General features: G+C 43.0%; 1 protein-coding gene across 3 annotated transcripts in view; it reads right to left on the reverse strand.

The window, feature by feature from the left end:
- fhit (fragile histidine triad diadenosine triphosphatase) overlaps positions 1–17,636 on the reverse strand; it is a 998,292-nt gene that overhangs the window by 925,268 nt on the left and 55,388 nt on the right. For 2 of the 3 annotated variants that reach the window (XM_062969657.1, XM_062969656.1), the window contains exon 2: positions 1,116–1,185. The exons of the other annotated variant lie outside the window; for it this stretch is intronic. In XM_062969657.1, the coding sequence (XP_062825727.1) occupies positions 1,116–1,185 (70 nt within the window). The remainder of the gene's footprint in view (positions 1–1,115; positions 1,186–17,636) is intronic. 3 annotated transcript variants of the gene reach the window in all.

Consider the following 17,636-nt stretch of genomic DNA (forward strand, 5'->3'; position numbering starts at 1 on the left):
GAAAAAAACATAGGTGATTGAAACAGAAAGGAATAGCCTGACTCAAGGTGGAATGAGGCCTCGAACCCCGTTGGGCCTAAAGTTGTATTTTATTTTTTTTACAGCCGCCAAATATTGTGACAACAGTTTTGAACACAATAATATCAGTGTACTCAGCTTGGAGGCTGGAGTCTCACCAATTACTCTTGCTCCCTTGCCTCACCACACAAAATTGCTGAAGTTATAGATTCAGAGCTTCAACCTAATCTAAGCAAATTGTTTTGCATTGGTTTGCTCTGGATTTACTCTGCATTCTTTCCAGATCCATAGCTCTTTGGGCATCAAGAACAACCAAACTGGGGATATCTCCCTTTCTCACACACTATTTGTGTTTAGCATACAAAGAGCAAGGTCACTTAGCAGCAGAAGGCCAGACAAGTCATGACAGAAAAATCGGTGAGTGAACCTCAGAGCATTTTAATCAAGGCACTTAGCTCAGTAATTCTCTCCCTCACCACCCTGAAAAAATGGGTTTGAAACTTCAAATCAGTCTAATTTTGTAACTGGCCATTCATTTATAAATGGTATTAACATGATAAATCATTGCTGGTTATGGCGCAAACAATGGATACTTCAGGCTACTGAGTCCTAAGCAATGGGGTTGGGTTCGAAAGGCAGAACACAGTAAGCATCTTAAATGACCTGTCAGTCAAAAAGTGGTGGGTGCAATGGATATAGCATGATGAGTAAACAAAAGAGCTAGAGGTTTTAGTAGACCAGAAGCTTGAATATGAATGAACTGTGTGATATGGCAGCTAACAAAAACAAAAAAAGATGCAAATCTAGGCTGTATCAACAGCATCTGGATTGAGGAAAGTAATAGTACCACTTTATCCTACTTCTGTCAGACCTCACCTAGAATACTGAGAATACTGTACCTCATAGTTCAAGAAGAATATTTGACACTCTGGATCATTCAGAGGAAGACAACCAGAATGGTCAAAGTTTGGAAACCATGTCTTATGAGGAACGGTGTGGGGAGCTTGATATGTTTAGCCTAGAGAAGAGAAGGTTAAGAGTTGACATGATAGCATAGTTTAAATATTTGAAAGGATATACTGAATATAGAGCAATACCTTTTTCTGCTGCTCCAAAAACTAAGAGACACGGAGCAAAGGATCCGTACTGCAGGAATAGAGATTCCACCTGAAAATTAGGAAAAATATCCTGATGGTAAGAGCTGCTCAATAATGGAATATACTGCCTCAAAGTGTGGTGAAGTCTCATTCTCTAAAGGTTTATAATCAAAGGCTGGATGGCTATCTGTTGGGAGTACTTTAATTTTTCTTTCCTGCCTGCCAGGGGATCGCACTCTGGTGGTCTTTTCCAATGCTATTATTCTATGGACATGATTTTAGAGGATACCTATAGAAGCAAAGATGAAGTACTCTGGCCACATAGTTAGAAGACAGGAAAGTTTGGAGAAGAGAATGATGCTGGGGAAAATGGGAGGAAAAAGGAAGAGGTGCTGACCAAGGGCAAGATGGATGGGTGGTATCCTTGAAGTGACTGGCCAAATCTTGAAGGAAATGGGGGTGGCCACGGCCAACAGGGAGCTCTGGCGTGGACTGGTCCGTGAGGTCACAAAGAGTCGGAAGCGACTGAATGAATAAACAACAAACCTAAAGAAGCACAATTTTAACTTCAATACCACTTTGATGCCATGGCACATTCCTGTGGAATTCTGGAATTTGTAATTTTATGGGGCATTTGGAATTTTTTTGCCAGAGAGTTCAACTGACTCACCAAACTATAAATCCCAGGATTCAATCAGATTCAGCCAATGCTAGTATTGTATAATATGACAAAGATCTTTGTCTCTCTCATGCACAAACAAACCTACCCCCAAACTACTCCATTTTACTCCTTTAGTGGATATAAGACTAAAATCAGAAGTGGTGAATTATTCAAGACTCTGAAGAAGAATAGTAATGAAACCTAACAAAGGGTAGCATCTATGCAAACTATACTGCTTGCCCAACCTTTAAAATAAAATATGTACTTTCTGTGGCATAAAAAAATAAGGAGACAGTGAGAAAAGCACGTGACTTATGTTAAATATATGATTCACAGAATAATGAATAAAATATATCAGTCCACAGTGGAAGTATTTCTTAAAACAACAACAATTTTATGTCCGTTTAATCTGTTATATCTGGGTCTCTTAATTCTAAATACAATCATATCTATAATTCTGAAGTATTACATTTTGGAAGCAGTGATCATAATAATAATAATAAAAAAACTTTATTTATAACCCGCCACCATCTCCCCAATGGGGACTCGGGGCGGCTTACATGGGGCCATGCCCAGACACGATACAATATAACAAAATAAAACAATATATCATAACACAATATAATAGTACAAAAATAATCATATACATTACAACGCAAATCAGAGCAGACAGGGCGGGCCACATGAACATTTAATTAAAAACTCGGGAGGGAGAGGCATATAAATAAAGAGAACAGGGGTATAAGACGGAACAGTCCAGACAGTCCAAAGGATAGAATCCAAGGGGAGTAATCAAGAGGTATATAACATTTACTCCCCGAAGGCACATCGAAAAAGCCACGTTTTTAGATCTTTCTTAAAAGCCAATAAGGTGGGGGCTTGCCTGATCTCAGAGGGCAATGAATTCCACAGTTGGGGGGCCACAGCAGAGAAGGCCCTCTCTCTCGTTCCCACTAGACGGGCCTGGGATAGAGGCAGTGGCGAAAGAAGGGCCTCCCCGGATGAGCGGAGGGATCGAATAGGTTTATAATAGGAGATACGGTCACGAAGGTAGGTGGGTCCCAAACCGTTTAGGGCCTTATAAATGATGGTATTCACCTTGAATTGGGACCGGAAGGTGAACGGCAGCCAGTGGAGCTCCTTGAACAGGGGAGTAGATCTCTCCCTGTAGCTCGCCCCTGTAATTAATCTGGCCGCCGAGCGCTGAACCAATTGTAGTTTCCGGGCCGTCTTCAAGGGAAGCCCCACGTAGAGCGCATTACAGTAGTCCAGTCTAGAGGTAACTAAGGCATGCACCACCGTGGTCAAGTCAGACTTCACGAGGTATGGTCGCAGTTGGCGCACAAGCTTGAGTTGTGCGAAGGCCCTCCCGGCCACCGCCGACACCTGCGCCTCAAGCGTCAGCGCTGAGTCCAGGAGGACCCCCAAACTGCGGACCTGTGATTTCAGGGGGAGTGCGACCCCGCCCAGCACAGGTTGCCACCCAATACCCCGATCCGACGCGCGACTGACCAGGAGGGCCTCTGTCTTGTCAGGATTGATCCTCAGCTTGAACCCAAAGTTCCTTCTACAATGCTTCAGAGACAAGGTTGTTAGTTCTTTCGTTGTCAAGCTTACAAGTTTGTTCAGCACTAAGAGGATGAAATAGTATTTTCATTCTATTGGCAGTAAATATTGAGGAAAGGTTGTTTTTAGAAGTATTAATCCGATAGTAAGGCTTGCTTCTAGCATCTGGTAATGTTCTTGCCAATATAATAGATTTATTATCACTGATTATGGAAAACTGTAAGCCCCTTATGGTGGTCATGCACAGTTACATACAAGGTTTAAACAAAGAAGAAAATTCTTGATCCAAAAATGCAAAAATTCAAGAGGACTATAGCAAGCTGAAATTTGAGAAAAATTTAAAACAAATACAGAGAGGTAATGATGAAATGAATATGAATATGCAGCTGTATCAGAAAATGAGGTGACTTTCTTGAAGTTGCCAGTGACCAAAGATAGTCCCCAAGACATAAACAAGATAGGTCCTATAGGTTTGTTCTTAAGTTGAATTTGTTTGTAAGTCAGAACAGGTACATTTTAATAGTAGAGAATCACCCCTCTTATATTACCAGCAGTCCCGTTTTGAGTTCTGCCTCCTCATCACACTCACATGTGGAAACTTAAGAGCTGGTAATACATTCATCTTACATTCATCACAAGGTCAATATTACTTTTTTATTTTTAATGTTGCGAAACAACAATATACAAAAGCCCCATAAGACAGAAGAGACAGTGATCCAAGTTAAAACCACTTCTTCCTATGGGAGCCTGTTGTTTTGCCCCAAAGCTCATAGGATACAAGAGACAATGATCCGAGTTAAAACCATTTCTTTCCATTAGACCCTATGGTTCTGCATTAAAGCCCATAGGATACAAGAGACAGTGATCCAGGTTAAAACCATTTCTTTCCAGTGGACCCTTTGGTTCTGCATCAAAGCCCATAAGATACAAGAGACTGCTGACAGTTCGACAATGAAACACGATGGGAAACATTTGATGATTCCTATTCCAGCTGTTTTTCAGTTATAAACCTGGGAGTAAAGTGTGATAAGAGGGAGGAGCTCTGAACACAATTGCTGGCCCGTGTTCAGAGTTCCCTCCTTTCAGGACATTTCAGTCTCTTTTCAACCCTGGAACATGCAATGAGCTCTGTGCCTCTCCATGATAAAAAAGAGTCTGAAGTGTCCTACAAGGGGAACATTTCTCAATGTGATGAGGTTGATTGCAGGGGTTCCCTACTTTCAGGACACTTCTGCCTCTTTTCAACTATGGAGGGCTATGTATGACAGTCAGAAGTAGTTTAACTCATGCGATGAGCTCAGTGCCTCTCCATGCTTGAAAAGAGGCTGACGTGTCCTACGACTGGAAAATTTCTCAATGTGATAAGGTGGTATGTCTTGACTTCAGTTTTTGCTCTGACCTAGACTACCAAAATTAGAAGAAAATGAAGATGAGCTGGGTTATACTTCTTCATATACAACTTCTGCTATTATTTTGACAGCCAACAAGCCTAAAAACAAGAGCTGACATAAAAGCAAAATCCCCAACTGAGCACCAAGAAGCAAAACCAAGCAGTGAACCATGTAAATCCACTTGCAGCAAAATGTCTTCAAATATAACATTCCCATCAATGGAAACCCTTACAGGAGAATATCATACCTCTGGGAACTAAACTTTGGTATAAATATGCTTACTACCAAGCTACCTCCATATATCACAAGGAGTGTTCTCATTAGTTTGGAAAATATATCTAAACATTTCAGAAACTCTCAATCAGTAGTTTGGGCTGATACAATCAGGTTGAAAGCTGCCTTTCTTCTTTCATGGATATGTTTGGGCTCTGGCACCTTGAATGATGCATCACACAAACATACAGCTAGTGAAGGCTTTTTCTAGTTACTAAAATGCATGAAGGGAAATTCATCCAAAATATCTGCCACAGCATTACAACTAAGAGAGATCTTGCTACAGAGGTGGAAGAAATCTCATATCTCAAACATAATTCAAGCAACACATTACTTGGAAGTTTTCTAAAGCCGTGGCTTTGTTGAAGAGAGGTGGCACCATAATAGGTGCTCAGGGGGCCCTACTAGATGCACTCCTCCATTTCAGAAAAGTCTTGCCTTCTGAGAGTAGAGGTGTGCCCTATTTTCTTGTCTTACCCACAAAGAACTAGGCAAAAAGTGCAGAGAAGCATTTGTTAACTGGCTGGCCTCCTGAAAACTTTGCTTGAATACAGAAAATTGCCCTAATCCATTGTTATAGGATAAGATCAGTTGATGGCAAATTAAAACACCAGAGGAAGACAAAATAGGCTTTTAGCTCAGTTTTGTTCAAAGTGGTAGTCCATGGACTGGTGCTGGCCTGTAAGCCATCAGATAACAGTTTTCAGATATTCTTCAGTAAAGAAGCAGTTATAGTCTAGCGGCATAATAATGGTTCTCATCCCTAGCACATTGCAGAGGGGTGGGGGATATCCTAGGAATCCCCTACATTAGTGCTTTCAACTCTATTACACAAGAAGAAGTAGAATCAGGACAGGATGCACACACAACCTAAGTGACAAAATTGAAAGATAGGTCCTGTGGTTAGCTAATGTAGAACCAAATGAAAGAAAATACATTTTGCAAAGTGACCTATCTCTATTGCATATAGACGTAAGGACAATAAAATGCCTTCCTCCCTCAGTTTATTCCCAGCTTACTGTATATCTTTGAACTGCTTGGGTAAAGCATAGACTATTTAACTAGGAGTTATTGTTGCTGTGTGCTTACAGGTCTTTTGCAATTTAAGTGACTCTAGTGTGAACCTATCACAGGATTTTCTGGGATTGAGAGTGTATGATTCACCAAAGATCACCCAGTGGCTCTCTGTGTCTGATTCAGGAATCAAACTCAGATCTTCAGATTTATAGCCCAATGCTCAAACTACTACAGTACAGTACAGTCTTTAAAGAACCTATGAAAGACCAAATGACCCTTCTTATGCCATTGGACATTTGGCTATGATGTCAATAAGGATTAAAAACTTACCTGCCTAGAGACCAAAGATTTTATCCATTATAGAATCTCTCCTCAAATTCTGAAATATTCCATCTTCAGTACTGCAGAGCTGCAGGCTGCAGAGACTTTTACTTCTGCTGCTGCTGTTGTTGAGACCTTTCCCCCCCCCCCCCCGGAGGCCTTCTTGTTATTGCAGCTGCTATTCACCATCCGCTGCAGTCACTGCTTATTCTCACTGCCCAGTGCTTCCCGGATTGCTCAGTTGTCTGCGTTTCGGCATCACTGCTGCCCCGACTGCCCTGGTACCCTCCAGCGTTTCCACCTTGCTGCTGTGGGGAGTAATGTGACCACTGGAGCATTGCTATTGTCCACCATTGCAAGAATTTTGTTGTGGCCTTTAAGAACTACAGCTTACCATTGCTGTTGGCAACACTGGGGTTTTCTACATTGCCTATCCTCCCAAACGACACAGGAAGCAGTGCTGTGGAGTGCACCATCTTGGTACCATTGCTCCTTGGGACTTGCCTGGGCTTGGCCGACCTTTCCATCTGCCCCTGCCCTGTTGGAATCAACAGCTAGGGCCAGTGCTGCGTGACAAAGGGATTTCCTGTACCGAACTCCAGCTATATTAAGGCCGCCTAGCTGGACTGGGGGGCAGCCTGCATTGAGCTGCATCCAATCTGCCATCTGTTTTTTGACATCATCAAGCCTTTTTTCTTTTCTTTTTTATTAGAGAGTTTAATTATTGGTTGAGACTGAATCAATGAGGAAGTTCTAGATAGGAATAGCTTGGATCATTGGGGGGGGGCATTTGTTGATGTAGGAGTTTCCTATGAGTTTTGATGAGTTAAGATGCGGTCTTGTGGGTTATGGAATGTGCTTGAGGGTTAGTACAAGTGAATGTTAGTTTGTAGAATGTTAGTTTAGAACCGTCTAGGAAAGGTTCAAGAAAGTTGGTTTGAGAAAGTCTGTGGAAAGATTAGGTTGGGAATGTACAATTATATTTGAAGGTCTGGAGTGGTAACTGTTGGAAGGTTTTTGAAAGTGATATAGGAATTATGGACAAGCCTGGAACCCATAGGAATAATGAACTATCCCATCTATGCGACCTCATGGGCAAGTCATTTGCCCTTGTTTTATCACAACTCACTATGTTAAATAAGAAATTGGATCTCATTTTTAATGGAATTTCTCTCATAGTGAGATCTCCGGCCCAAAATGTCATCCAGAAGGAAGAGGACGCCATAATGAACATTGATGCTAAGGACTGGTCGCGGGTGCCTGATGGAGAGGGCGGGGAAAGACATTCCGAATGTGAAGTGAATGTGTCTATGGGAACTGAGGTTGTTGGGGAAGAGGGAGAGCAGGTTTATTCCTGCAGAACAGAAGGGAGGGCCAAACATAGGGCAGGGGAGTCTGGCTGGTTAAGATCTTTTACAAATTTGACACCAGAGTCTGCTCCTCATCCATCAGATCCGAAATGCCATCAAACCCAAAATTTTCTTTTCCAGCATGGGAAATTGGCTTTTGAAATTACAGATTCAGGATTGAATAGGGGTAGATGGACCTCTAGGAGAGCGATCCAGAAGTCCCTAGCCCAGATACTATCGAAGAGCTTATCAGCAGTCAGACTAAAGACCGTTACTTGGCTGTGTAGGGACTTCCAGTTTCGAGATCGTTTCATATCCCTTATTGCCACCTTTGAAGATAGCCTATTAACAGAAGAGCTCTGGGAAATTAAACCCTTATTGTTATCTTGGGGAATTAATGTCAGAAGAGTAGTTTTAGACTCTTTGATTCGCCCCTTAATGATAGGCTCGGTTAGAGATCGTTTTAGTCCAAGCATTGGTAGCACCCAAAACTCTCCAATTCAGTCCCCCTCTGCTCAAGATAATTGTCAAATGTCCCCTCCTTTGTTGTCAGCCACTGTTCAATCCGCATCTGATCTCTACCCTCAGTCCCTGATTCTGTTCAGTCAATCTAGCTTCTCCAATAGTTCTCTCCTCTTACCACCACCACTATCATTACCACCATCTCAAGATCTACACTCTTATCAGAGACACAATTCAAACTTATGTAGCTCTCCGATTAAGGAGAGCTGACTAGGATGGCCCAAATTCAGCTTTCACCTGTCTGGGCCCCAGGGGAGGGGGTGGGCCATGACCGGGGGGGGGGACCATTGAGACCGTGTGGGGGAGGGGGAGAAATAATCACCATCGACCCAGGGAGAAGCGCACTAGAGTTCTGGCGACCCTGGAGAAGATTAGATGTGGTAGCCTCCATGACAGCCCCCTCGGATTAAAGCTTTTGCTGTTTAATGCCAGGTCCGTTAATGGTAAATCTGCTATCATCCAGGATTTGATCCTGGACGAGGCGGCGGACTTGGCCTGCATCACTGAAACCTGGTTGGACGAGCTCGGTGGGGTAAATCTCACCCAGCTGTGTCCTCCAGGTTTCGGGGTGCAACAGCAGGCTAGATCCGGGGGGCGGGGAGGTGGCGTTGAGGTGGTCTTTCGGCAGTCCATCTCCCTGGTCAGGTGCACCATCCCGCAATCTACAGGTTTTGAGTGTGTCCATCTTAAGGTAGGTTCCCGGGACAGCTTGGGGATTCCGCTGGTGTACCGTCCACCCCGCGACACAGCAGTCTCCCTACCTGAGCTAGCAGAGGTGATCTCTGATGTGGCGTTGGTCTCCCGGCATCTGGTAGTGCTGGGGGACTTTAACATCCACGCTGAGGTAGCCTTAACAGGAGCAGCTCAGGACTTCATGGTTGCCATGACGACCATGGAGCTGTCCCAAGTGATATCTGGTCCCACCCATCAAGCTGGTCACACACTCGACCTGGTTTTTATTGCTTTGGATGGTGGTGTCAGAGTGGAAGAGCAAAATATTCTTCCGTTGTCATGGTCTGACCATCACCTGATCAGTTTAAGGCTTACCGTGACCTCAAACCTCTGCAGGGGTGGTGGACCCATTAAGATGGTCCGCCCCAGGAGACTTATGGATCCTGATGGATTCCTGAGGTCTCTTGGGGAGTTTCCTGTCATGGAGGCTGGCAATCCTGTCGATGCCCTGGTAGACCGCTACAATAGCGAGATGTCCAGGGCAATTGACATGATTGCTCCCGAATGTCCCCTTTCTTTGCGCAGAGTCAGGTCGGCTCCCTGGTTCTCAGAGGAGTTGGCAGTGATGAAGCACAAGAGAAGAGGACTAGAGTGCCGCTGGCGGAAGACTCAGGACGCCTCTGACCGAGCACGGGCTAGTGCTGCTATTAGTGCCTACTCCGCGGCTTTGCGGGCAGCCAGGAAGACCTTCACGACTGCCCGCATAGCGTCTGCAACTAATAGACCATCGGAGTTGTTCCATGTCGTCAGGGAGCTCCTCCACCCTCCTGGGGGTGGGGAAGCACCCGAGGACACGGCGACTCAGTGCAGTGAGTTCGCACACCATTTTGCAGACAAAGTCGCTCAGATCCGTCATGACTTGGACGCTAGCGTTGCTGCAATGCCATGTGAGTTAACTGAGGCACCTGTCTGTCCTATCTTGTGGGATTCATTTCAGCTTGTTCACCTAGATGACGTGGACAGGATCCTTGAGGCGGTGAGACCAACTACCTGTGCCATGGATCCTTGCCCTTCTTGGCTAATTAAATCAGCCAGAGGTGGGTTGCGAGACTGGTTTGTGAGGATAATTAATTCCTCTTTGGATCAAGGTAAATTTCCATCTTCCCTTAAACAGGCCATAGTGAAGCCAATCCTGAAGAAGGCCTCCCTTGATTCGACCATTTTAAACAATTACAGACCTATCTCAAACCTCCCTTTCTTGGGCAAGGTCCTGGAGCGGGCGGTTGCCTCGCAGCTTCAGGGTTTCCTGGATGACACTGATTTTCTGGACCCATCGCAGTCTGGCTTTAGACCTGGTCACAGTACTGAGATGGCTTTGGTCGCCTTGGTGGATGACCTCCGCAGGGAGCTGGACAGGGGGAGTGTGACCCTGCTGGTTCTCTTGGACATCTCAGCGGCTTTCGATACCATCGACCATGGTATCCTTCTGGGACGGCTTTCTGGGATGGGCCTTGGGGGTACTGCTCTGCAGTGGCTCCAGTCCTTCCTGGAGGGCCGTTCCCAGTTGATGAAGCTGGGGGACACCTGCTCGGACCCCTGGCCATTGACCTGTGGGGTCCCGTAAGGTTCCATTCTGTCCCCCATGCTTTTTAACATCTACATGAAACCGCTGGCTGAGGTCATCCGGAGTTTTGGAGTGCGGTGCCATCTCTACGCAGATGACACCCAACACTACTACTCTTTTCCACCAAACTCCAAGGAAGCCCCCCAGATACTGAACCAGTGCTTGGCAGCTGTGATGGGCTGGATGAGGGCGAATAAGCTGAAGCTTAATCCCGACAAGACAGAGGTCCTCCAGGTCAGCCGCATGCCTGATCGGGGTATTGGGTGGCAACCTGTGCTTGACGGGGTCGCACTCCCCCTGAAGGCGCAGGTCCGTAGCTTGGGGGTCCTCCTGGACTCATTGCTGACACTTGATGCTCAGGTGTCGGCGGTGGCCGGGAGGGCCTTTGCACAACTAAAACTTGTGCGCCAGCTGCAACCATACCTCGTGAAGTCTGACTTGGCCATGGTGGTTCACGCCTTAGTTACCTCTAGATTGGATTATTGCAATGCGCTCTACATGGGGCTGCCTTTGAAGACGGCTTGGAAACTTCAATTAGTTCAACGCTCGGCAGCCTTGGTTCTAACGGGAGCCCAATACAGAGAGCGGTCAACCCTCCTGTTTAAGGAGCTCCACTGGCTGCCGCTTATTTTCCGGACCCAATTCAAAGTGCTGGTGATCACCTATAAAGCTCAAAATGGTTTGGGACCCATCTACCTTCGGGATCGTCTCTCCCCCTACGAACCTGTACGGTCTCTTCGGTCATCGGGGGAGGCCCTCCTCTTGCTTCCGCCAGCATCGCAAGCGCGGTTGGTGGGGACGAGGGACAGGGCCTTCTCTGTAGTGGCCCCCCGGTTATGGAATTCGCTGCCTAGGGAGATCAGGCAAGCCCCCACCTTGATGGCATTTCGGAAGAGTCTGAAAACTTGGCTTTTCACTCAGGCCTTTGGTTAAGATCATCTTTTTTCCATCACAATTATTATCCTCCTCGATCTTTTGCATTGGTCGCTCTTCCCGATTCCTGATTGATTGATATTACTCAGGACTCCTCCCTACCATACCTAATGTGACCTTAAATGATTCTAATGCACTTTATCTATTTATGAATTTGTTACCCATAATGTGCACCGTACACTTTGCTTATCCACTATTGCAACCTCATTGTTTTCAACTTGATGTTTTAATTTTGTGTCGTGTTTTTTAACTTATTGTGTATATTTTTATTGGTTTTTGTTTTTGTCCTGATGTTTTATATTTTATCATTGTTTGTATTTTGATTTTGCTGTAAGCCGCCCCGAGTCCCCTTCGGGGGAGATGGAGGCGGGATACAAATAAACTTATTATACTGGGCAGTGGGCTGGTTGTAGTAATCATGGCAGGGTTGGGGCAGGTGGGGGAGAACCCTTTTCTCAAGGTGGTGGGAGACTTTACGCTGGCACAAGTTTTTTCATGACAGTTGCTATTGCTGTTGTGCCTTCAAAACATTTCCAACTTAAGACAACTCTAATATTTTTCTTGCCAAGATATACTTAGAGGAAATCCCTTGTCCTCCGGGTTCCCATGGTTGAGTGGAGATTTGCACCCAGGTCTCCAGAGCCATAGTCCAATGTTCAAACAAGTGCAGTCACACAGGCTCTCTCATGACTATACACAGGATTATTCTAGGTTAGCTTTAAGTGCCTAAGCAATATGTTTTCACACACTTTTACAACAGCCATCATAGAAAAATCTAATATTAGAAACAGCTCACTAGGAATTACTCTCTGAAGGAATTACATTCACAGTGTGAACAGTCACTTGATTATTTCAGAAACTGATAATGAACACGGCTAACTGAAAGAATCCATTAGGAAGGAAAATATCAAACTTGTCTGAACTTGATGAATTCAGCAAGATTATTATTTTTGCTTCAATTGCTCTGGCACCTGGAATGTTCCAAATTCTACCTCCATTAATATGGTTTCAGTATGTGAAAAAGATTACGAGAATGAGAGAAATAGATTGAGAGAGAAGGTGGGCCCACATTCAGGTGATCCACGAAGTTCAAGCACAATCCAGAATGTCTGAAGAGACAGAGAGAACAAATCCAAGGGCATGCACATACACATACACAACTAAGCTTGGTTCTACATTAGAATCCTTTAGCATTACTGAGGCACTGCCTTCTCAGAATTCATTGCAATAAGGACAGCACATAGCCTGTTTCTCAACAAGATAATTCTGGAGAATTTATTCACAGGTGGACAAGTGAATACAGTAGTGTCTCACTTATCCAAGCTAAACGGGCCGGCAGAAGCTTGGATAGGCGAATATCTTGGATAATAAGGAGGGATTAAGGAAAAGACTATTAAACATCAAATTATGTTATGATTTTACAAATTAAGCACCAAAACATCATGTTATACAACAAATTTGACAGAAAAAGTAGTTCAGTACGCAGTAATGTTATGTTGTAATTACTGTATTTATATAATGATATATTGAAAATATTGACTACAAAAATGGCTTGGATAATCCAGAGGCTTGGATAAGCGAGGCTTGGATAAGTGAGACTCTACTGTAATAATGACATTTCAAGGTAAACACATTTTTAAATGTTTTTATGCAAAATACAAACCAAAAAGAATGGATAGGAATCAACCAGGTTACAGTATCCATTAAGATTTGATTACAGGATCTCCCATGAATATCAAAATCCATTGGTGCTCAAATATGACATAGAATGATGTAAAAAGATGTCTAGGATATAAAACAGCAAAATCAAGGTTTGCTTTTTGGATTCTTCTCTCCCCAATATTTTCAGGTCGTGGGTGGTTGAACCTGTGGATGCAGAATCCATGTAAACTCTAATACTTTGCAATAAATAACTTTATTAAATACATTTTCCTCTTTCAAGGAATTAGGTACTTCCCCCTGACAGAATGAGGTATTTCTCACCCCTTGGACTCACTCAAACAATAATGGGATGGGATGGAATAATTCAAATATCTTATCCACACCTTCGGCCCTCAGTAACTAAAACTGATATCAGAAAAGTTGAGTACTGGACACTCCCCCAGACTCTGTGTTAACTATGGCATAAAGCTCTGACTAAGTATGAGCTACTTTCCCCTTGAAGTACCTGGCAAACTTGTCACAGCAGGCAACTGAGGACTTCTCTGCTGGCTTCTCTAACTCTGATCCCAACAGGCTCCTCACCATTCAGAACTCTGTTGGGTGGTACACCGAGGATGCAATAGTGGAAGAATAGTATGAGATATTTTTTGCTATCCTTATCACTGCATAATAGGCTCAACAAAGAATTTATGTTAACCTCTGGTCATACTTAGGCTGTGAGCTATGCAACCTGCATCCAAAACAATTGGCTAGAATATCTGCAACTATTCCCAGATTAAAAACAGGTTTTCGAACAATTGAGAAAGCCCGTTGGGAATAATAACAAATCAATACGAATTTTGTGCAATTTTTACCTCTTATTGTGATGTCCCAATATGTTGCAGAAAATTTCTTTAAAAATTATTTTGCAGAAAATAATTCTCTTGTATAAAAAACACACTTTTTTCTCTCCAGATTATTTCCTCCACAGCAGGGAGAAGGCTGTTGTAATTATTCACCAGACAAGAAAATAATAATCGAGGAGCTACATCTCTATTCAGTGCTATAGAGAGGGTCAAGCTAAAACATCCTCCTAAGTTATGTTTGGAAAGAGCTATCACTGGTCAGTAATATCCGCAAGGATAATATAGGTTAGTAGCTTTTTCAGTACAGGGTTAAAACCTTTGTTGAACCTATTATGCAATGATAAGATTTATCAGTGACCTAGTCCATGCAAATAATTCCCTGCTCTGATTTTATTGTAAGGGTATATGACATGAAATTACCAATTAATTTGGTGTCCATGCATTTTGCAGGGTTCTCCTAAGCAAAATTATTCAGAGGTCACTTACCATTGCCTTCCTCTGAAATATAGCCTACTAGCTTGGGGACCCGGAGATGCCCGGGTCATTTGAGAATGGTATTATTTGTCTTTTAATGTTATGTATTCTGTTTGGAGTGGGTGAACTACAATTCCCAGAATCGTGTCGTGCAGTACTCTGTGGATGAGGGTGGACTACTGCAATTTCCAGATTCCTGGGGTAATTGTCCCGAAATATCTATCAGTATTCACAGCAGGCAATATTCAGTCTGTGTTCCAAGTTCAGTTTGAGTGCCAAGTCTAGATTCGTCATTGGCTGGGTTCAGTGCTCTTTGGATGGAGGTGAACTACAACTCCCAAAATCAAGGTCCCTTCCCACAAATATCTTCAGTATGTTCAGTAGGTCATGTGGCTTCTCTGTGTGAAGTGTGGTCCTAGTGCATTGTTGGTGGGGGTCAGTGTTTATCTGGCTGCAGGTGAGCTATAACTCCCTTTCCCCCAAACTTGTGCAATATGTTGTATTGGTTATGGGGGCTCTGTGTGCCAAGTGTGATGCTCATTCATTGCAGGTGAACTATAAATCCTAGTACCTACTACTCCTGAACTTCCAGTCCAGTTCCCCTCCAAACCCACCAGTAGTCAAATCTGGGCCTATTGGGTCTGCATGGCAAGTTTGGCCAAGAGCCATCATTATTTGGGTTCATAGCATTGTGGGTGTAGGTGAACTACAACTACTCTATATTCCTCAGTAGGAGAGACAGTGCTGTGACTTGATGCAGGGTGAACTACAACTTCCACCATGTGGAGTCAATCCCTAAACTCCTCCAGTAAGTTTAGTTGCAGGTCAGTTCTGCTGTGTTTGTTATGCAGAGAGATTGGAAAGGAAAGGGCAGTGGGCGGGGCCATGCAAATTCCACAGTAATGGAGAACCCTGGGATGCCTTCCTGAAGTGGAAGAAAAAGCAAAATCTAGGAGCAAATTGTTCCCAAACGAAAGCATTCCTTAGGTGGTGGGCTGTAGTGTTTGGGAAGGACATTGGCAGGGTTTGGGCTGCATTTTCATGGCGCTTGCTGTAACCACAATGTCAGTGGAAAAGAGTGACTTGCTAGATTTTGAACCCTGGGAAGTATAGCCTGTTTGTGGAGGCCAGAGGCTGTCTGTGTGAGCAGACATCCCTGCCACATACGGGTTTTTGCTTTTATTATGGATTTAGATTTAGATTTAGATTGTATCTGATATTGTTTGCTGATCTCCCATCCAAGAACGAATCAGACTTGACCCAGCTCAGCTTCTAAGATTTAGATGGGATCTGGTGTCTTCAGAGTATTTAGGACTTTCTAATATTATCAGAGCTGCTTTTAGAGCATGGCTATTTTTTTTTCTCAGTTGCAGAATTCTCATGTCAAAAACAGTCAAATGATAACTGCAGGGAACTACAGGAAAAGGCAGGTAATAAAATGATGATGATGGTGATGATGATGATGATGACTGACATGATTCTCAATACCCTGCAGCCTCCATGGGCACATGATATAGAGTTCATTACTTACCCTGTTTGTATACACTAAATTAGTGTCAGATGCCAGATCAAATTTCAACCAGATGATTTCTAGGTTTGCAAGGTAGCAATTTTGGATGATAGACAAAAATCAGAAATATTTATTTTTTTCCTCCATATCCCTTTCCACAAAATCTTGAAACAACGTGTCCCACTCCTGTAACACTACAAATCATCAGAATAAAAACTGATCCTAACAAGCCAGGCCAATTCAATGTAGCTCTCGGGCCCTAAGAGGCTCAGATGGATTTTATCCCAAGATCACTTTTCAGCATTACTTATTCTCAGCCAGAAGAGTTTTAGATATGTATGATTTCTATTTATTTATTTAAAATATTTATTTGGGCTTATCTCACCTGCTTACTTATCTGAACAACAAACAACAGTAGAAATACTATGTTGGAGTAGCAACTTTGTTTAAACTTTGATATGAAAAAGTGTAATTCAGTCAGATTTATTGATTTATTGATTTAGAGTATTTATTCCCCTACTTTCAGCCCAATCAATTCCCTAGATAGCTTACATATCTTTCATTTGAGAGTTCTTTTCCTTCAATCTGTACCATCTTATATCTTTCTGGAAAATAACTGCTGGCTTAGTGTCTCAATGGAAACAAAACTTTAAGATTAAATAATACAATTTCCAAAGCTGCAGCAATAAAACAGGAACATGCCTATGAAAAAAAGCATCATTAGTTTATTCATGGTGCATCTCCACAATAAGATTAATGCAGTTTGACACCCCTTTCACTATCACAGCTCAATACTTTGAAATCCTGGAATTTGTAGTTTGGTGAGGTACCAGCACTCAAGGCTAACAACCTTGTAAAACTATGTATCTCATGATTGTATAGCATTGATCCATGGCAGGTAAAGTGGTGTCAAATGGCAGTTATTGTACAGTAGAAATGCACCCTTAGTTATGGCTATATCGTTTGACATAAATACAAAAAGCACTGTTCTTACATCCTCCAAGCTGTTTTCTAATCCTATCCTCGTCACAGATTACTTGTTCTCCAATTCTTGGCAGCCTCCTTTTAGTGTGTTAAATCCACAGCTAACTTTTGCTAATTACCTAAATTGCTTTTCTTTCTCTTCTCCCTTCACTTCACTTCCTCCATTAATTCTATTGATGGTCCCTACACTGCTTTTCATTTTATTTCATTGGTTGAATTCAGGAGGCATGCTCCAGTCCATCCAACAGAAGGGAAAATTTCATACTCTTTTTTGAGGGCACACTGTCATTTATGAGGAGGGACAGAGAGGCCAATTAGGTCAATGAGCACAGAGTATACAGATTACCCTCCTATGTCGGTGGATTTATCAGAAAAATACTATTCATGTGCCACTTGACAAAACATCTCTTACCAAATTCTCTATGATGGACATTCCAAGCTGCAACAGCAAATATACATGGATTTGTCATGAAAGAGAAAAAGACTCCCTGAAGATATGAAAGACTAAAATGCCTGCTCCAGAATTGCACTTCCAATTTATTTCAATAATACATTTAGGAACCATTGGTTATGCACATATAAGACAATAATCAACAAAACGTGAAAAATGTTGTACGTGACTTTAGCTGTTGCCTCCAACACATTTGTGGATCTTTATAACATTACCTAGAACTGTCCCAAAGCCACATGGCACTTTGTCAATAAATACTATATTTT

The sequence above is a fragment of the Anolis carolinensis genome, chromosome 2 (genome assembly GCF_035594765.1).
Source record: "Anolis carolinensis isolate JA03-04 chromosome 2, rAnoCar3.1.pri, whole genome shotgun sequence".
NCBI classification, from domain to species: Eukaryota; Metazoa; Chordata; class Lepidosauria; order Squamata; family Dactyloidae; genus Anolis; species Anolis carolinensis.